Source organism: Fistularia commersonii, chromosome 28 (genome assembly GCF_037954325.1).
Source record: "Fistularia commersonii isolate RoL2024-O1a breed Wild chromosome 28, RoL_Fcom_v1.0, whole genome shotgun sequence".
Taxonomy (NCBI): Eukaryota; Metazoa; Chordata; class Actinopteri; order Syngnathiformes; family Fistulariidae; genus Fistularia; species Fistularia commersonii.
In genome coordinates, this window is record NC_141311.1 from 10,415,619 (window position 1) to 10,437,222 (window position 21,604).

The following is a 21,604-nucleotide window of genomic DNA, read 5'->3' on the forward strand; positions in this document are numbered from 1 at the left end:
GAGAGTGATGGATCTCTCTGACCAAAACCCATCCATGGTCCAATTGGCATCTCAAACCGCTGATCCTGCTTGCAGAGGTCACTGGGACGAGAGGCGGGGCTTAACCTGGACGCTCAGCTGTCAATCACAGACATCCAACCATTCGTTCTCCTTAACACCTATGGACGGTTTAGAGCCATTCAACTGACAGTTTTGGACTGCTGGAGGAAGATGGCGACCATGGGGTGAACCCAGGCAGGAGACCATGGCGACTTCTCACAGTGTCCACCAGTGGATCAGAACCCAGAAATTTCTGGAGGTGACACTACCGCCCATCATTGTTGCCCTCTGTCGTCGTCTCGAAGGGAACCTTCATTGCATCGATGGCATGCTTTTGCTACTAGAGACAATGTGAACTTCTGTCTGGAATAAGATCGGAACTGGGCTGTCCAGGAGACATGCCTTTTTCCTCAACTTCCTTTCAGCAGAGAAGGTTCCTTGGACCGTAAGAATCACAGTGAATCTGCTGAAACTGTCCTGAGGAAGATGGAGATAAAAGCGTTGAAATCTTGACTAGCTGCCCCTCCGTCAGCGGCCTGCTCCTGCCGCCAGGGGAGGAGCGAGTGGGAGCGGGACGTCCCTCTGGACAATGATCTATATGCAGCTAATTACAAGGCAGTGATGGATGGAGGTGTCTGAGAACATCTCCAAGAAACGCCACCCTTCTGGAGTGGCTCGTGATTTTCTCCCTGGACGTACCGTGGGATCTTCTGTCCACTTGGTGGACAACACGGTTGTCGTGATTGTCGGATCTCCTACTGAGATGAAAGATCCCGGTTCCAAATGTTTTATTCAATTTCTCTTAACAGCTAATTTGTTAAATTGGATTTGATGTAAAGGCGAATGTCTTTCCTGATGATGTCACAGTGGTTCTGGTTCTGATCCCATGGACTGGATTCTCTCTGGATTGGAGTCTCAGTGCTTTCTCCTGTCCCGGGTTCTCCGTCTTCACTGAAGACTCTAACGCACCGGTCGGAAACCTATGGCTCGCGAGCCATATATGGCTCTACCGGTGACGGCGTATGGCTAGTTTATCCGCGTCAACCCTCATAACGGAAAAGATGGTGAAAAGAAAAAATAGACGATGATTACCGTGCACGCCGGGTTGCGTGGACAGAGGAATTTGCATTTGGAGCTGCGCTTTTATGGCTCTAAAAATGTTCCCGACCCCTGCTAGAAAGCATCCATAGGTGTGAATGAGCAGGTGAATGGGTGGATGATTGACAGCTGCCTGGTCCGGGTTAAACCCCGCCTCTCGTCCAAGCGACAGTCAGAACAGCCTCCCTCCAAACTGTGTGAAATCCCTGATGTGAAGCCTGATTGGTCTACGATCCATCAATGGCGGCCTCTGATTGGTCAACGCGCCGAACCATCAAGAGGACAAATCGATGCTTCCTGTAAGGTTGGGTCTCCTATACTACGTCCAATCAGATGCCTCAGTCCTTACTCTTCTTCCTGCTGCCACTCCTGGGGGAAAGTGAGTGTGACGGAAGGGAAGGGGCTGGAACGCTTCAAAACTTTTTGAGTTTTCCGTCAAAGTCCTGCTGTCGGCTTCTTTATCTTACCGAAGGTAATCGGGTTGTGTCGGGGCTGCTCCCCCTGCTGGAGGCTCGGGGCACTAACTGGATTGTCTGTATTTAGATTAAGGATTTATTTTGCCTGCCAGGAGTTGACCGGGGAGGAAATTCACTTTAAAACCAATAAGAGAGGAAGGACAGTGTGTGTCCTCCATCGTGTCCCCTCTGACAGATGCAGACACACACACACACATGCGCGCGCATGCATACACACACACATACATCAGGTTCCAATGTCGCGTTTCTTTCGAAAATTTTGTGAAAAAAACATCATAACCGCTTGATTTTATTTAAAATACTTGCTTTGCTCTGAGAGGGGCTCCTGAAGCCCCTTCATTTTTGGAAAAAGGGGATTCATTCTGAGTAAAAAGTACCATCTTGCCACGTGGAGCAGGTTTCACTTCCTGAGAGGAGAAACCTCGAAGAACTTTAATTTGCTGATGGATCATCCGATGGCTTCACATTCGCCCGGGTAAACTTTATTTGGTTCTTATTTTGCAGAAGTCAGCCTTACACTCCCCCTCCCGAAGGCCTGAGGCCCTGAGATTGTTTCCCCAATCCAAAATGTATTTGTAAAAAAAAAAAAAAAAAAGAAAACACACCATGTTTCGAGAGCCAGCTTCGGACCATCTGACTGCCGGGCAGGGGAAAACCAGGTCCATGTGTCTTTTTCTTCATTTGGGTCTTCTTGAGCAGTGATACATCACCGAGGATGCGTCCCAATGCATCCGTGAGGTGTTTCTTGTATATCTAATATCTGGTTGAGCCAGTGACTCCTAGTATCAATATAGGTGACAACCAAGAACAGTTTGGTCGACTAGTGGAGAGACAGTTGACACAGCTAATCAGTGAAAACAGAGGCGACCTAGCTGTCTTGTGGTTGGACCTGGCCAACGTCTACGGGTCCATTCTGCAAAACCTGGTCGAATTTGCTTTGCACCTCCATCATGTTCCCAATAAGATCAAGGACCTCATCCTGGATCACTACAATAACTTCAAGATGAGGGTCACTTCTGGGTCAGAAACATCAGATTGGCCCCTGACCAAGTCAGGTGTACAACTGCCCCCAATAAGAGCCTATATGGACAACAACATCGGTCCCAGGGTGCAGGTGGATCCTACAAGGGCTCGAGAGACTCATGACCTGTTCAAGGATGAGTTTTGAGCCCTCCAAATCAAGATCCATGGTGCTGAAGAAGGGGAAAAAAGATTGACATGTTCCGGTATTCCATCTCAGGAACTGTCATTCCGACCATCACAGAGCAACTTGTCAAGAGCTTGGGGAAACTCTTTGACTCCGGCCTTGTAACAACAGGTCTACTCCACATGGCATCTGAATGGCAGCTGCAGGTTGGTGAAGGTATGATGGTATCCCGCAACACTTTGCGACAACTCTCTGTCCAGATATGATCATCACCTCTGATGCTTCAAAACGCCTGATCATACTGGACTTAGCGGTGCTCTGGGAAGAGCGAAGTGAGGGACCCAATGAGAGGAGACGAGCCAAGTACCAAGAGGTGGAGGAGTGCAGGCGGAGTGGCTGGAGAACCTTCACTGAGCCCATAGAAGTGGACATTCTTTTTGTCCACCTGGACACTCTCCTAGTGAGATGTTCCGGACATGTACAACCAGGAGGAGGCCCCGATATCAAGACCCAGGGCACATGAGAGGGACTACAACTCTTGGGTTGCCTGGGAATGCCTTGGGATCCCAGGAAGAGCTGGACCAAGTGGCTCTGAAGAGGAAGGTCTAGGCCTCTGCTTACCCGCCTCTGGAGCTGTGTGAAGTTGTGTGAAGGCCCAAGAGCTTCCCCGCACCTCGCCCTCCATCTGGATCCTCTTTTTTTCTGCTCCTTCTTCTGGGTCCAGATTTTCAAAGCCCAAATTTTACTGGCACCTCAGCCATGACAGCCCCCCCCCTCAACACATATGTCCGCCGTGTCTGTTCGGAGTCTTCCCTTTGAATCCAACAGAACGGCGTGTTCCTCCCTCCTTGTTGGTGAGTCCGCTTTTCTCCCGGTCTTCAGCTGACAGCCTCCAAAGCTCTGACATTTATTTTTAAATGGTAATTGATTCAGGAAGCTGTTAGTATGCAGTGGCAATTTGACTTTACTTGCTGGGGGGGAGGGAGGCGGACCCCCCATGCACTCTTGTTTTTTTGAGGTCGACACTTGTTCCTTCTATTTACATCAAACAGTTTTTTTTTTCCCTCCCATCTTTTAGCAGGAACAAAAACAACAGACTTTATTTTTCCGACTCCAGCTGGAAGGGGGGGGGGGTCGAGGACGGTTGGTGCCCATTGATCAGCCATTAAATGAAATGAAAAAGCACAACGGTTAATGAAGAACAGGAAGCGAGAACAAGGATTGTCGGAAGGGAATCGGCCCCCGACCCAAATTCCCAGAGAAAGATGGCAGGGCTACGTTGGCTCTTGGAACAGAGCGGCCCCTAGAGGGGAGTAGTTGGCCTGCTCGCCCCCGACCCGAAATAATAGCATCCCCCGTCAGCAGCCTGGCTGCGGTTCCACTCATCGGGTTCCCACAGTTGTCACTCCCGATTAGCGGCGGTGAGCAGCGGCAGTAGCAGCGGCTTCATGAACCTTCCAATTATCGCACGCTTAACGAGAACAAATGGGCCGATGATTGGCCGTATAATGTGACCCCCGGCGCAATGTGGTCGCCGGGGGTCTGGGGGGGGGCGGGTTTTTGACTGAATTTATCCTTCAACATCTGCCGGCGGGGGATGAAGGTCGTCGCTTATCATGAAAGGCTTCGTTAACAAAACCATTACAGTGTCATCTGCAAAGAAACACACATACATACACCTCGTATGATGAAGCAGGGCCGTGACTGTGTGTGTGTGTGTGTGCGCCGATGGTGTCGACGCTCATTTTAAAAAGCTAGATGTTGGTGTGTGAGACCCCCTCCTCCCCCCATACAAACACACACACATACATACATCCTCTTTCTATTCAATGGTTCCCTCAGCCCCCCCAACTCTCCCACGACGCAGCTCATTTTCCTTAAACCTGCTTTTATTCACAAACACCTTGAACATTGCTCTCCTTCCTCGCCCCCCATTTGCATAATGAGGAACCTCATTATTCCGCATTCACTCCACTGATGTTCCTCGTGTGGACGCTGAGGTCCAAATTAAGGCTTTTCAGACCGGCTCTTAATCCCCCCCCCTTTCCTGGTCGGAGCGAGTCGGCGAGCCTCATCTCCAGGAAAGAGTGAATCGCCCTCTTTTTTCAGGCCGAGGTTCTTCGGGTTGGTGAGTCCCGCGGGCTCCTCTGAGCTCCTGGCGCTTTTATTCGGACGAACTGTTTCACGGGTCTCGTTACACGCCGTTCTTTCGGGGAGGAATGCGAGTTGAGGTTCCGATCCCTCCCGGAGACCACCAGAACCCACTCCGGGGCTCCCTCCAGTCCGGTCTAATGTCCGTCAGGAGTTACAATAGCGAGATTGCAGCTTTTGACAAAAAATCCTGTCTGTATTTCTGCAAGCACTGCAGGTGCAGATGATTCTAGAACCTCCGAGCGGAAGCAGAACCTCCGTTCTCATTTGGACCTTCATGGAACCAAGTGTTGGGATGGTGCCGAAGTATGGTTTCATGGTGCGCTCCGGATTCAATGTTTGGTGGCTGGAACCCGCAGGGTGGACGATCCCTCTACATAGAGTAGTTGATGTTGCCATGGTGACCCACAGACCCCCCCCCCCCACCACCACCACCACCACCACACACACACATACACTCCTTTAGCTCTGGTAGTAGCTCTGGCAGTAGTGGTTCTGTGGCATTTTCTGTGTGAAGTCCGGATATCGGGATGATTCAGCCGATCGATCACTGACAGGACTGACCGAGGAAGACCCTGCAGGAGCCTCCACGTGCACGTTGGAAAACATCCTGCCAGTAGGGGGCGCCGGAGTCGGGCTCGCGCGATCGGCCATTGACTGCGCTGCTCTGCTCTCCTCCCTGGGGTGGGGCTGGGCTGGGGGGGCCACGCTAATGAATAAATAAGATTATGCAAGCAGAGCTGTCAATCCAAACCTAGCAGCATAGGGAAAAGCTGTTTACACACACACACATACCTGTCAGGGTGTGTGTGTGACAACACCCGTCTGTCTTTCCGAACCCGCGGTTCATTATTTTTTGACGCGTTTTTTTTTTTTAATTAGTTTGTTTAATTATTTCCTCTGATTCTTCTGATGGTTTGTCTTCAGACGGAGAAATGCTTCTCTCTGGCACGAAGCTCAGTGCAGCGCAGGCTCAGAAGAAACCACAGATGGTTAAAGGTCATGTCGACTGTTTTCCAAATTTTAAGTTGTGAAAAAAAGTTTTCATCGCTTCTGTTCCACTGCTTTGGTAGAATCAGTTGCGCTAAACACGATTCTGGGGCCCGATCCTGGACTTTCTTCGGATCCCAGCTGTAGAACGTCCCCATCTCCGCAAGGAATCGCCTGGCTGGTGGACAAACGCGGGTTCCCCGACTGAAGGATCAACTTTTTGGAGAGGTAACGTGAAGCACACATCCGGGCCGCCGGAGAATCCTACCTCGCCTTTCATTGTTCCGTCCCTCGCCGGAAACACCGTCTCATTATCCTTCAGCCGGCGCCGACCGTTCACGTCAGGACGCTACGCTGAGGCCAGCAAGCAGCTGTTTAACACGAACGGACCTTCACGCTTTCCTTTGGTCTGATGTGACAGGCAGAGGAACCGAGGGGCCAATTTGCAACTTTTCCAAAAAATCCAGAGCTTCATCCAAAAACTCTTTGACCTGCTCTCCGTCTCATCTGCGCGTTTTGTTATTCTTCTACCTTGTCAGTGGAAGGAACATCAGAGGGAATCTCTCTCCTGGATGTATGTGCCGATGGAGATACTTAACGGGCTGGGGAAGATATGGAAGGTCAGGGTGAAGGTTCTTGCCTGCTGGGGGATGTGGAGCCGGGAGGAGAGCCCAAAGACGGCACTTGGAGGGAGATGACATCATGGCATGATTGAAGTCCGAGGGTAGATGATGGTGAAGTCATCAGAAGTCCTGGAGTGAAAAATAAAGGGAAACCAAGAGAGAGAGAAGAAACCATCTCATCACACTTTGCACATTTGAATGGATGGAGTCCAGCAATGCAGGAGTCATGTGATGGAAGGAACCATGTTTTAGAAGGAACCATTAGATGGAAGGAACCATGTGCTAGAAGGAACCAAGGGATGGAAGGAACCATGTGATGGAAGGAACCATGAGTTGGAAGGAACCAAGTGATGGAAGGAACCATGAGATGGAAGGAACCATGTGCTAGAAGCAACCAAGTGATGGAAGGAACCATGAGTTGGAAGGAACCAAGTGATGGAAGGAACCATGTGATGGAAGGAACCATGTGCTAGAAGCAACCAAGTGGTGGAAGGAACCATGAGTTGGAAGGAACCAAGTGATGGAAGGAACCATGATATGGAGGAGTCCTGCGATAGAGGAGCCGAACAATGGAGCTCAGCCATATATGGCTCTTCCAGTGACGACATATGGCTCCCACACAATTCTGAGTTGAGAAAAAAATCAGTTTGGAACTGATTTTAAAATACTTGACATTTCTTCATGATACTGTGTCATCTTAAAGTTAACAGAAATTTGTTTCGAAGATAAATTGTTGGGAACCAATGGCTCCCGAGCACGTCCGGATCATGGTAAAGGTGAAGAAACCGATCTTATCGGACAGCCGACTAGTTTAACGGAAAAGATGGCGAAAAGAAAAAAAGCATCCCAGGCTGTGTGGAAAGAGGAATTAGCATTTGGATCTGCTATGACTAATATGCTATGATAAAATTGCATTGATGAAACAGTCAAATATAAAGCGGCATCAAAGGTCACATTAAAAGTACGACACGTTTAATTTTTTTTTTTTATGCGTTAAAAATACTATATGGCTCTTGATGAAATATATTTAGATATATTTGCCCTTAATAGATTTCCCAGTCAAAAAGGTTCCTGACCCCTGAGCTAAAGGAACCCCACAGTAACAGAAGATCTCCCTCTTTTAATTTAGAGACACTTTGGTCTTTGAAAGCATGTTTCACTTCTCCTCTTCATTACCACCCACACACACACACACACACACACACACACACACACAGATAGACACACACCCACACATGCAAAAACACACAGACACACAGCACTCCCACACACATATTACACCCCCGCACACACATACCCCCCTACACACACTGCACATCCTAGCGCACAGACACACACACGCACACACACACCAAACACATACACGCCTACACACATGTACTCCCTACACACATGTCCATTCCAACCATACAACCTTCACACACATACACTGCATATACACAAACCCCTCTACTCACACACACACACCCGCAAACACAGACAGACACACAACACACTCACAAACACACACTTACACACATATTACCCCCCAGCACACATATATCCCCCTACACACACTACACACCCCAGCACACACATACATGCCCACAAACACACGTCCTCCCTACACACATGTACATTCCACCTATACACCCCTCACACACATACACAACATTCACCCTCTACACACACACACACACACACTCACAAAACACATGCAAACACACACACAGCCACAAAGCTACACCCACACACACACACACGCAAACACACACAGCCACACAGCCACAAACCCACGCACACAAACACATACAGACACACACACACACATGTACACACATATTACATCCCAGCACACACATATCCCCTTACCCACACTACACACCCCAGCACACACACACACACACACACACACCAAGCACAGACACACCCACACACACTTACTCCCTACACCCATGCACAATCAACCTATACACCCCCTCACACACATATACCGCATACACACAAACCCCTCTCCACACACACACACACACACACAAAATCGCGGGAATAATTGTAAAGTAAACACTCTCCGATGTGGTTTCCACGCAGAACGCGAGCAGCCTCTCTCCTCCTACTGCGGACTCCTGCGTGCACGCATCCGTGCGTGTGTGTGTGTGTGTGCGCGTGTGTGTGAGAGAGAGAGAGAGGGTGTGCAAGGCGATTGATAATTAACTCAGGTATCTGAATCGGCGGAGGGAGGAGAGAAAGCGTGAGGAGAGGCGTGGAAAGGGAGGGAGGAAGTCTCGCCTGCCGTCTTACCGGGACTTTTTCATTCAGCGGCTGCGGCTGACACAAGCGGCCACCGGCTTCCGGTAAGTCCTCCACCATTCCATCCATCCCGGTAATGCTCCTGTGAGAAGTTACCTCAGAAAGTTTACCGGTGAAAGGTTTGATTAGTTTTTTTTTTTGTTTGTTTTTTTTTTTTTTTTTTTTTTCCCCTTCCATCCGGTGAAGCGGTCGCTGTCCGTGGTGCTGAAAGTCTGCGCGCCCCGTCCTTCCTCGTCGCCTTTTTCCACGGAGGACCCCACGGGGCTGTCACCCACCCACCCACCCACCCACACTGAGGATCGACAGGCGAATCGGAAGATGCTCCGCCGGTCGTTCGGTGACAGCGGAGCGTCCGTGGAGCCGCCCAGAAGCGGCGCCCGGTGAGGAGCGGCAGCGGGACTCGAAGAGGCCGGAGAAGCTCCAAAGATGGGGGTGAAGCACCTCCTGCTTCTCCTCATCTACCTGGACCCGCTGTGCGTCCTGGCCGCCGGCAAGAAGAGCAAACCCCGGACCCCGCGGCTCAGAGTCAACGGCAGCACCACGGCGATCCCGCGGAGGATCACGCAAGTCCAGGCGCCCTCGGTGGGCGTCGTCACGCACGACACCTGCCTGGGTTACTACGACGTGAGCGGGCAGTTCGACAAGGAGTTCGCCTGCAACAACACCGACCACCGCTTCTGCTGCGGCAGCTGCTTCCTGCGCTTCTGCTGCGCGGACCGGGGGAAGCGGCTGGAGCAGAAGAGCTGCACCAACTACAACACCCCGGACTGGATCAAGACCCAGCCGCCGTCCCCGGCGCCCACCGGGGACCCGTACGACCCCGAGCTGGACCGGACCAACACCACCGTCTACATCACCTGCGGGGTCATCGCGCTCGTCATCGCCATCGGGATTTCCGCCAAAGTTGCCTACGATAAAGCCACCAAGCCCCCGCAGGAGATGAACGTGCACAGGTGAGTGCGAGTGCGTGTGCGTGTGCGTGTACGTGCGTGTGAGACGACCGGAGCTTGGTACACACGATACACACGAAGAAGTACTTTTTTGTACACTGCAACATTGACTGAGAGTACTGAGTACCAAAAATGAAAATCAAATATAATGTATGTGGATGTGTGTCAAAAGTACTTTTACTTCTTTTAACACCGCAAAATCTACTCTGAATATCTTTATTTACATATCCCCAATGTAAAATGTTCAAATACTGTGTATTTGTATGTACACACACACACACACACACACACAATTTATCTATATGTACATAGTCAAGGCTGAATTGATTTTTTTTTTACAAATACTATGTGTATATATATAAATTGTGTGTGTGTGTGTGTGTATTAAAGCCCGAAATTATTCATATCCCTTGTGTAAGCACTGACTGCATGAGTTTGCATACATAAATCCATACACATGAAAAAAAATGAATTTATACATATTTATTTAGATATTCTTCAGTTCTATGTATATGTGTACATATATACACACATATATGGTATACAAATTATATGTGTGTATTCATACACACACATGTATATACATATATACATATACGCACACTGCGTAAGAATAATTATGGGCTTGATACACACACACACACACACACACACACACACACACACACTTCACAGTGACATGGAACTTGGTGCTTTTTTTATATTGGAGCTCACAGTTTTAATTTCAACATACAATGCAAACACGCCCCTTTTGATTGTGATACACACACACACACACACACACACACACACACACACACACTTCACAGTGACATGGAACTTGGTGCTTTTTTTATATTGGAGCTCACAGTTTTCATTTCAACATATAATGCAAACACGCCCCTTTTGATTGTGATACACACATACACACACACACACACACACACATATGCACCCCCAACACACACACACACACACACACACACACACATTTAAATACAGTGTGCATTTAGGCCCAAGCCGTGTCTCAGCTGGTAGGATGAGCGTCCCTCTGGTCAGAAAGCAGGAAGTTGATGGTTCCATTCCAGGCTCTTCCAACTCATGTTTGCGTGTCAAAGTCTCCGCGGACAAGACACCGAATCCCTCGCTGTTCCAGCCGAACTGGTCAGCGTCTTGAACGGCTTCACTGCTGCCATCGGTGTGTGAATGGGTGAACGCTATCCGGCGCTCCGGGGGTGTAAGAAACTGGTCTGGCAGTATCTTTGTCACCTGTTTTGGATGAATCCCCAAAACCTCATGTAAGGAAACAGATGGTTCCACCGAGCTGGGACTTTTCAGTCCCACTCCCAGCTCACAGGAACAAAAACCCAACTGAAATATTTCCCTTCAGACTCTGAACGTATGCAGAACCTCTGAGGTCCGCTGGTCGCAAGCTATTGTCCAAGCTGACCTTGCAGAATCAGAGTGCGGACAGCTCTACACACACACACACACACACACACACACACACAGACACACGCTGGTTTAGGCTGATCACTTTGACTTGTATTTCCCAAATGACGGAAATGTGACTCTTCAAAAATGTTGTAGAGCTGGTTGCTCTAGACATCATCCCTCATCAATAATTGTGATTCTCAATCTTTTCTTTTTTTTTTTAAATTCCAAATTTTCCTTTTGAGTTGATTTTATGTTTCGAATTTCAGATTTCCTTTATTCTTTTTAAATCCAAAAACATCAAACATAGAAGCTCCTGTCCTTCCGGGACAGAAGGCCTTCTCCTCTTGAGGATCTTACAGTTTGATCAGCTTACTAAGGTGATCTGAAACTCAGAAACAGGGCTTCAAAAGCATTTTTGGAGTGTCGGAGCTCAGCGGTCGGATTCGGGTTCCTCCTCCTCCTCCTCCTCCTCCCGATGTTCCTTTGCGGGCCGCCACCCGCTGAGTCGTGGACTTCCGGTGCTGTGGGTTCAAATCATCTGGTGACCTTTTATTTCCCGCCCTCCTTCCCCCCCCTGAGCCTCCCTGTCCAAAAATGTCACAGCTGTGCACCTTCTCATAGCCTCCCCTCCCGGGAGGGGGAGTAGGGGTTGCGGAAAATGCCACCGAGAGCCGTTATCGGAGATCATGTTCATCGCTATGCTATGACTCCGCCGCGCCTCGGGGCCCCGCGGGCCGCCGTCGCCGCTGTTCAGTGAGCGTTAACGCAGCGTAGAGCCGGGGGCCCGAGGGGAAAGCGGGCGGGGAGGGGAGGGGAGAATCTTTCGAGACGGTTCTACGGCGTCAATAAAACACAGACGGCGTGGGGATGGGTGGCCGGAGTGTGTTTTCGTCCCGCTTCCGTTCAGCCGGCATGTGTCTGAATGACGGAACGTCTTACGAAACGTCAGCCAGAGCGTTCCCCTCGAGGGGACTGGAATAATCTCCAAATATGATCAATTTGGCGACCGATGTCAGAATATCACGGTCCGACGTTCATTTGAAATATTGTCTTCGGGCCATTTTATGCCCTAATTAGTCTGATGGCGGAAAGAGACAGGAAGTGGGACACGGAGTGGGAGTGGGACGATGCGATGTAAAACCGGAGGGCCAGAATTTCGTAAACCCCCCCGGCCGGCGGAGTGGCCTGAACGCAGGACTGAGACGCTGCTCACCGAGCCGCCGGGTCGCCCTCTTTTTCGGCAGCAATGTTTGCTGTGCATTCTCAGGAGGTTCCGGCCGTGCGCGCCTTCGAACGTCGAACGGAGAACGTCTCTTTGACTCTAAATAGCTGCGTTTGTGTCCTTCAAACTCCGGTTGGAATCAGCAACTCAGAGACAAATGCACATTTACTCCTGGTTTGGTGTCTTTTTTTGGAAATATAGATGAGCAGGATCGTAGTCCACTTCCAGGAAGTTGAGTGTGAGGTCAGACCTCTGTCGCTCGGTCGCCGACGTCCGCCCAAACACACCAGGGCCGGCGATCTGAGGGGGCTGTCCGTCCCACCTGCTGCAGGGAAAACTCAGATTATTGGGTTTTTACTGGGTTATTACTGTTTAATAACAAAACAGTATTTTTCATCTTCATTCATTCAATTATTTTATGATTTGTACTATAATTCTTATGGTCCTTTTCTGGTAAAATTGGACGATTATGCCACGCAGCGTGACGCCATGTTGAAATAATTCAAGATTCAGGCCTTATTCCTTGTCACTATCTCCTTGGATTCCTCAGGCATCGCCAGTCCTTCGCCTTGTTTTTTTTTTCAGTTCTTTAAATTTGAATCCTATTCTGATCCTCTTGGTCGCCCTGCCAATCATCAGCTCACACTGCCGCGCTTCAGATGTCCAGTCCATCCTTCTGGATGGAAAGACTGGTGTTCATCCTAAATCCTGTAGTTCTCACAAGCTGTGGTATCAGGTCTGGCCAGACCTGATGCGGCACCCTAAGTTAGCTTTATATAGCGCCCCCTCCTCCATCAGGGATTTATATATACTGACATATATAATATATGTCAGTATGTATAAATCCCAGATTTTTTTGTAAGCGTATATATATGTATATATACATATATATATATGTATGTATACTTGATAAATTATCATGTTATCATATAATAAATGGATTAAAAAATGCTATTTTTTGTAAGTATACATAGATATATATATAAGCATATATATAAGCATATATATATATATATATATATATATGGCTACAAGAAAATAACATAATACCCAATTTACATGCTTAAAAAATTACAATTAAATATTAGAAAATATCTTGAATAAAATATAAATACCCTTACTTCAAAATTAAAAAAGTGAATATATGATTATAAATAATTATGATTCATTTATAAATGGCATTGTCATTTGTTGTAACATTAATAGTCATGACTAGTTTTCATATTTTTATATCGAATGTTGATCCGATTTTTGTGGCGCCCTCCCGGAGGATTCCTGGTGGGCCGTCCGGTTCTGCTGACCGGTCACACGTGCAGAACCGGACCCGGATTCCGCGGACCCCCCCCCACCCAACCCCCACTGCACAGCACGTCGCAGCCAACTGGGACGGGCGCTAAATCAGGTCGCCCCCGTCTGCGCTTTAAGCGAGCCCATCCTGGAAGGGAAGAGCTATTAATACTCGCCGTGTCTCCCAAAGTCACAGAGTTACGGAAAAAGTGGACTGCGCCGAGCTCTGGGTCGACATTGACACACTTAAACCGCCCTTTCATTTCCTTTAAGAAAACACGGCGGCCCTTCCGTCTCCCGCGCTGACACCGCGCCTCCCGAACTTGGAATTGGTGTTGGTGAAATATTGCTTTTATCTGGTGGCTTCAAAGGACAGACACCGGCTTAACTCTTAATAAATGAGCTTTGAGCTTCGGTCCGGCGCAAATAATACACCGTCCCCTGCACCTTGTGTTCCCGCTATTGAACATCCAACTCCCCCGCGGCTCCGGCTGTAATTAGGATTTCCTCTCTGCCTTGCCGCCGCAACCTCTGTGAGTCAAATTGGAGCGGCGGCGAGATAAACGGGGGGTGGGGGGTAAAGAATGAACACTTGCGATGATTTTCAGAGAAGGTGAGCGTCATTACCAGGTGACTGAACCGTCAGCGATGAGCAAGCGGGCCGAACGTAAGCGGGCCGGCTAGCATGTTAGCTAAATATTGGCTAAGGGCGCCGTGTTCACTGGGGTTGGGGATGGGGGGCGCTGCAAAATCAAGAAAAAAAATCATCTTCCGAATATTTATATTACAACTACTTATTACTGTAAACTATTAAAATGGAACGGCTCCGATTAATTCAAATGGGAAGCAATGCCAAATTAATATTACTGCAAATGATAACACCAAACAAGGTCGTCCCCCCCCCCTGGCTGATTGGTACCTGGGGTACTGAATGGTATTTAAATTGTATTTCAGATTTTCTTTTGTATTTGGCAATTATGTGGGCGACATGTTATCTTATTAATTTAAAGATAATGGTATGAAATCAATTTCTTTTGTACACGTATGTAAATCGACATTTGCCACATAAAATCTTGCCCTTGGGTGCCACAGTGGGGAGGGCCGGCTCTGGACTGAACCATTAGGCAATATTAGCAAACGCTAAGGGTGCCGTGGCCTCCAGGGGACGGACAAAAAATTGGGTAAAAATTCCCCCCAACATCAAAACTAGTTCTTACTTTTAACTCTGAACACGGAAAAAGCTCATAGTGATTCAAATGTAAAATAATGCCCAATTAATATGACTACAAATGATCATAAAAAATATGCCTCCCCCCGGCTAATTGTTAAAAATCAAGTCTCCCTGATTGGTATCTGCTTGCTCTCGGTGGGAGAAGGGGCGAATTATAATTAATTGCTATTATTATTCATTTTTATTAATTTATTTACAGGATTTTAAAATTTTGTATTGTACTTCAGATTTATTTCGTATTTATTTGTAATTTGTAAAGCATGTAAATTGGGTGACATGTTATAAATGTAAGACAACGGTAAATCACTTCTATTCCATTTCTTTTGTAAGCGTATGTAAATTGCGGTTGAAAGGAGGGGTGGCCGTTCAACATAGGTAGGATGTGTCAAAATAAAATACCCATTGGATTAAAATGTTAAAAAATTGGTACAAGCTGAGGGCTGGGCTGGTTTGATGTTTAGTGAAAATGTATTGAAATGAAATTATCGCACGTACTGAACCCGTAACTAACACAGATATTGCCTATAAAACAACTTTAATCATGAAAGATTGTAGACATTTCTTCTGGTTCTATTCTTCCTGGGGTAACTGCAAGCGAAATGCAAGAAAAATCAAATGTCGCGTAGCAAGCGAGAGAAAACATACAAAACTACATCAAAAAATAGGATTGCTGTGATGCTCACAGGTCTGAGCTAGTCGCTAGTCTTTCATTACCACACACACACATCCCACACACACACAGCTTTGCCCTTTGCACACGCGGACACACACACTCTGTCTCCCGCCTGCCCTGATGTCCAACTTTCATTTAGTCATTTTTTTGGGTGGAGGAAAGGTAGCTGAAAGTCTGCACAGGTGAGCGTCTCCATAGACCGCTGCTGATCCGTAGCGGACGGCAGTGCATTGTGGGACTTGCGGTGTTTGACACGTGTTTGCCCCGGTGGCGTTGGACAATGACTCCGATGGGAAAATCCACACTCAGGAGCGTTCAGTTCACGCAAAAAGGAATTCTCTTACCGAAGCCTCATTGGCCGAGGAGCTTAACGTCAACGTAAATAAATATCGAAACGGGGGAAACCTGTTGGAGAATGTTCCGCGGGCAGCTGGCGGTGAATAAATTCGGCCGACCTTTTGGCGAAACAGTTTCATAGACTTTGTAAATTCTTTCTTTTTTTTTTTTTGTGATGTTGCGGAGGCTGCCCTTTAATGCCGGGGTTTGAACACTGACATTTATATTTGACAGCCCGCATTCATACGTCCATCCCAGAAGCCCGGGACTGTCATGATTGATCTATAATAACCGCCTGGACGGCGGGCGTGTCTTTACGTGACGGGTTCAGGTGAACGCCTTGACGTTTTTTTGTTTTTTTTTTCCAATCGATTGTCTTCCAGAGCGCTGGCTGACATTCTGAGGCAACAGGGCCCCGTTCCGATCTCTCAGTACGACCAGGACAACATGGAGGACATGGACGGGTCGCTAAAAGACGAGACGCCGGTCAGGGCCTCCAAGAACCACTACACGCCCGTCCACAGCAAGTCGTCCAACCACGGTAGGTGATGTTTCCCCTTTAAAATCGACGTTTAGGACAATGTCAAGCCACCAAACAAAATGGACGGGCTTGGGCTGTTAAGCTTCCCCGTCAATCTTCCTTAAGAGCAAACGTTCGAGGGAACGTTTGGCAAATTAATCACTCGGCTGGAGTCCCGCCGCCAAGCTTCCTCAGCTCTGAAGCGGCGGATGCGAATTATCGTCGTCTTCCGCGGGAGGCGCCGGCTCTTTGTCCGGAGATAATTCTGCCACGAAGCTCCTCCTCCTTTTTTATCCGGTCTCCAGATCCCTGCTCCGGGGATCAGCTCCTCCACTAAGTGCCCTACTAGAGCGTCCCAGATTCAGTGTCATGTTTCCCTCCCGTGTCGCCATCCTCCGCCCTCCCCTCCGGCCCCACGAAAATGGAAGGAGCGCGTCCTCCGAGAGCTGGCAGTTCGGAGAGGCGGGGACGAGAGCGGCTCTTCTTGTCTATTATCAGCAGGATGGTTTATTACCGTTGACAGTTCGCGAAAGCGTTTCGGAACTCTGACATTCTTGTTCTGGCGAAGGTCGCCGAGAGTCGAAGTCCTTCCGGTAAAAAGCGTCGGCTCCCACGGCCGACGGGAGCGGTTTGTCCGACGGCGTTGAGAAATCCTCCGGAGGGAGACGAGTACTTTTTGTCCCACTCAGGACGGATTTGTTTTCTGCAGGCGGACGCCAGATTTCTGACAGCGCCTTGCTCTCAGGAGCACCCCTTAATGGTTGCTCATTGTCACTGCAGGTCACCTTGGGTTAAAATTTCTTTTTTCACTTCTTGTCTAAACCGCTTATCCGACGCTCAGGCTCGTGGGTGGGGTTAGCGCCTGTGCTAGCCGCCATTAGGCGAGAGGTGGGGTTCAGCAGTCGGTCACGGGGGTCACGTACATAGACATGCGACCACTCACCCTGAGGCGGAAGCGCTAACCAAAACAGTGCAACCAAAACAGCGCTAGATAAAACAGTAAGATTCCAGGCTGTCACGTTCATGCTTCAGAGGTTACGATTTAAAAAAAATCATTTTCCCCGATATTACACACCAAACCAGCTCATCAAATCAACAGAAAAACAAAGGAGAGGCTGATTGTTCTGAGCACGGTGAGGTTTTTCCAATCACGGTCGCGGTTTGACTCCGAGGCTCGGAGGAGGAGTCGCTCCGGGGCGTTTAGGATCCCATCCAATCTCTCAAACATGTTCTCCGGGATGCTTCGTTTGGATCCGGGCTGTGAGATAAACGATGCACAGATCCTCCCCCGCGGCTGCCGAGACGCCTCCCCCCCCCCCGAGGACAGCCTCCGGGCTGGAACCCGCAGGATACAGATAGCTGTCAATCAAATGCTTCCAGACTGTAGACGCAAATTCCAGGGCTCAATTTGAGTTTCCGACTAATCTAATCAAGGCGGCTTTACCGTTCCTTTTGATAAAGATATCCAACCGTCGTCGGAGTCTTAGTTGTCATGCGCGTGTTCTGCCTGGAGGGTTTTATGAGGGACCAAGAGGACCCATGTGACTCCTGCGCAAGACAACACCAGAAGGACCAGGCGGGGTTTTAATGGGCATCATATGATCAGGTGTGGTTATTGATCGACCCCCTCATCATGGGACCTACAAGGGTCCGCCATGAGTCTTTGACCCCCCCTTCATCATCATGTGACTCATCTGGGCCGTCTGCCAGTCACCTCCGGTCAGGTTGAGTCTTCTCTGGGAGGCTTTCAAGGGCAGGCGTGTCCCGAAGCGTTGCGTCGGTTCTGGAGACCACCGAGCGGAGACGCGGGTCCTGCACGTGAAGGCGCTGCTTCCTTAGTTCTCCGTGCACGTGCTCACCCTTGCTCACATTCTGGACTTCTCCGTAAAACGTCCACCACGCAGATGAAATCACCACTTACAGTTTCCACTTCAAAAACAATTCGTTCTGTGTTTTTTTTTTTTTTCCTGCTTCCAGGGCATTATGGAATGGAGAACCTGCGCTCTGGAGGACAAGACATGCACAATTTCATCTCCTCCGGGTTCGTGACGCTCGGACGTGGACACTTAAAAGGTAACATCCGTCCAGATGACTCTTTCCGCAGATGCCCATGCATTCTCACATTATCACACACACGTCGATACACTCCCTCGGACCGAGCGGTGACTAGTTCCGGCTCGTCTCCGTAGCTACAGAAAAGTGACTTGAAGTGCCGTCCTCGGAGTGGCTGCTGTCATCACCGACCGGCCCCACACTTCCAGTGACTAAGTAACACGCGCGCGCTTGTGAGGCGGGCGGCGTGAAGGCAGCTCGCCGTGCCGCCCCCCCGCCCCCGCGCTTTTGTCTCCGCGATGAATAATCAGCTACAGAGTGAGAACGAGTTTCCAACAGGAGGCCTGTTGTGTTTCTACAGCGCAGCACTCCATCGACGAGTCGGGCCAGTTGTCCTGGCAGGGAGATTTGGACGTTCCCCTCTCCTACGGTAGGTCCGCCGAATGTCCTCACACACACACGATAAGACAAGCCTGTGGCGGTTGATGTCACGGCTGTCGCCCCCCCCAGGCGTAAGGGGTCGATGCCTTCATGTTTTTTTTTTTTTTTGTTTTTTTTTTTTACCTCCGCCTGGTTCTGAGAGATTCTGCACTCACCCGCTGAGGCGCCTCAGAAGAAAATCCCAAAGTTGTTCCAAACCGGAGAGCCCTGACCAAAGAGGGAACCGGTCTGTTCAAAAAGTAATTAGTGGGAAGCGATGCAAAGCGGAGGCGTCGCGGCGGGTCAGCGCTCCCGCCGCTTCGACGAGACGGTTCCGGGGGGGGGGGGGGGGGGGGTTCCGGTCCAGGCGATGACCGGCTTCTCTCTGCTTCGGTATCCGTGTGGGATCTCCATTTCGCCTCGCATTATCAAATATGAATGACTCCATTGCGATGCGTTCGAGTGTATCGGTTCATCACAAGGGGGAATGGGTTCGCTCTTTAAAGAGACACACCGACGTGGTGCCGGTCCAGGTCCGGACCCGGACGCGGGTGGTTGTGCTGACTGTCTTGCTTATTCATCCATTTATTTACTTTTAATTCCTCTTCATTGGTTGGGCTTTGCAGCGAAAACTGGAATTGTCTCATCTCGGCATAAATGAGACCGAAGGAGGCCGAACAGATTTTCATTCTACGTGTGTCTGTGTGTGTGTGTGTGTGTGTGTAACAACAAAGATACATTTGCAGTCTGCTGCCAGATTTTCCTTGGTCGTAACATTTTATTTATTTTTTTCCCATTACAGCTGAAATGTGAAGTGTTTTTTTAGCACCACTGGAGCAGGTTTATATTATATTTCACTATATATATCTACGATATTCATATATATTCAATATAAATATGTGTATACAATATTTTTAAAACATTTGCATCTATAATATACATATATAAATGTATATTATTTTATATTTTATTGCGTTTTATTATATATGCAGATGAACAATCCTTGTAATCCCAGCCGGATTCTGGTACCCTTTGCGTGGAGAGAATAATTTCTCGTGCAAATCCGCTTGGTTCTGGTTCTAGTGCAGCAGAATTTCACCAGACTATTGTTTTCAGTGTTGCCCGAGGAAGCGGGACCCCCCAGCATCCCCCCGCTACGCCCAGTTACGGCGTTATGAATGCAGCCAGGAACCCGCTGGCTGATTTTAAGCTGTTGACTTTATGGAAAATATCCTATCTCTTCCTTTATGAGAGAAGACCGACGTTGACGTTCCTCACCCCGCCGTGTCTGTTTGTGTTTTCTGATTCAACGCCCGGAGAACATCCCCTTCACTCGCTCCAATAATCCAGAGAAAACAGTCCGGGCTCTCAGCTCCGCTTGTCTCACACGGCCAGAGAAACAGCTGATCCCCCGGATCCCCTCCTCGTCCCGTCAGACGGAAACACCGACCCCTGGAACGGAACCGCTGCGACAAAGACTTGATTTCTCTTGATCACAGCTGCCGGAGGGAAACGCGGACATGTTCTCGACACCGGGATTATCTGTTCGAGACCAGATGATATTCCTCTAGTTGACAAAATCCCCAGAAGCTAAAAGTCCATGAATTCATGGAAAAGCTTCTTTTCACCTCCTCCTGTGTAAAGCAACCCGGAGTCCTTGATGTTGGGGTGCTTCGGGGGAACCTTCTCACTGTGTTCGAGAACCAAGCTGACGGGTTTCCACAACCTTAATCTCATCCCTCCTGCGGTTTCCCGCGGGGACGTCTGTCCAAACAGCGCTCCGGAGACTTCGTCCGACTTCCTTCTGCACTGTGGTCACTATTCATGTCTCCGAACCGTCTTCGGCAGACCGACTCGTCACCAGCAAGCTAATTATTTGTTCGGGTAATAACGGTATCGTCTTTCTTAAGCCAAAATTCACCACAGGGTCGGCTCTCAGATTTTCAAAAATAAACCCAGCGTGTCCCAGAGGATTATCTCGGGGTTAAAGAGTCCATGTGTGAGCATGTGTGTGTGTGTGTGTGTGTGTGTGTGTGTGTGTGTGTGGAGGGCATCTCGAGCTGGTGTGTATACAAACACCCTCCTCTTCCAACGGCTTGATTCATCTCTCCTCCATGTCTTGGCCTGTGGCTGCCACTGATGTGGATCCTGCTTAATTACTTTTTCATGAGTTGGTCCCTGTATTTGTCCTGAGGGAATTGCCCCCACCAGCTAACACACACACACACACACTTTAGGTGCCCTTGTCTTATTGGGACTCGTAATCCCCGCAGGCCTATGCAGGCGTGCTCGTTGCTGCAGCTTCATGCTAACGGATAAGGGTCGGTGAGCGTTCCCGGGTCTTCCCTGGACCCTTTTACGGTGTCCGGATCAGTTTTGATTTCGGACATCGGCCTCCTGGATCCATCGTCGGTTCTGCAGCCCGAGCATTCCTCACGTTGTTTACTGAAATCAAAAAGGTCCCCTCTGAGAGAACAAAACCATCAGTCTTTCGGAAGGGTGTCGAAGAACATTGTGAGGACTGTCAGTATTTATCTCTGTTCCCATCAGGCCTCTTATATTCTAGCAGGCAGAAATGGATGGAACCAGAGCATAACCTCGCGGACACATCCGTCCAGAACCAAAGGACTTCCACAGATAAACTAGAACCTTCCATGTGATAAGTCTTTTAGCACTTCTTGGAT

The 21,604-nt window shown here is 49.0% G+C and overlaps 1 protein-coding gene across 3 annotated transcripts in view; it reads left to right on the forward strand.

Moving 5' to 3' along the window:
- The first annotated feature begins 8,938 nt into the window (after positions 1 to 8,938).
- Positions 8,939 to 21,604, forward strand: part of shisa6a (shisa family member 6a) — a 43,395-nt gene continuing 30,729 nt past the window's right edge. For 2 of the 3 annotated variants that reach the window (XM_086175521.1, XM_086175520.1), the window contains exons 1-4: positions 8,943 to 9,766; positions 16,312 to 16,469; positions 18,426 to 18,521; positions 18,862 to 18,930. In XM_086175521.1, the coding sequence (XP_086031647.1) occupies positions 9,240 to 9,766; positions 16,312 to 16,469; positions 18,426 to 18,521; positions 18,862 to 18,930 (850 nt within the window). In that variant the 5' untranslated portion in view covers positions 8,943 to 9,239. Of the gene's footprint in view, positions 9,767 to 16,311; positions 16,470 to 18,425; positions 18,522 to 18,861; positions 18,931 to 21,604 lie in introns of all 3 variants that reach the window. The other variant, XM_086175519.1, reaches the window with a different exon arrangement.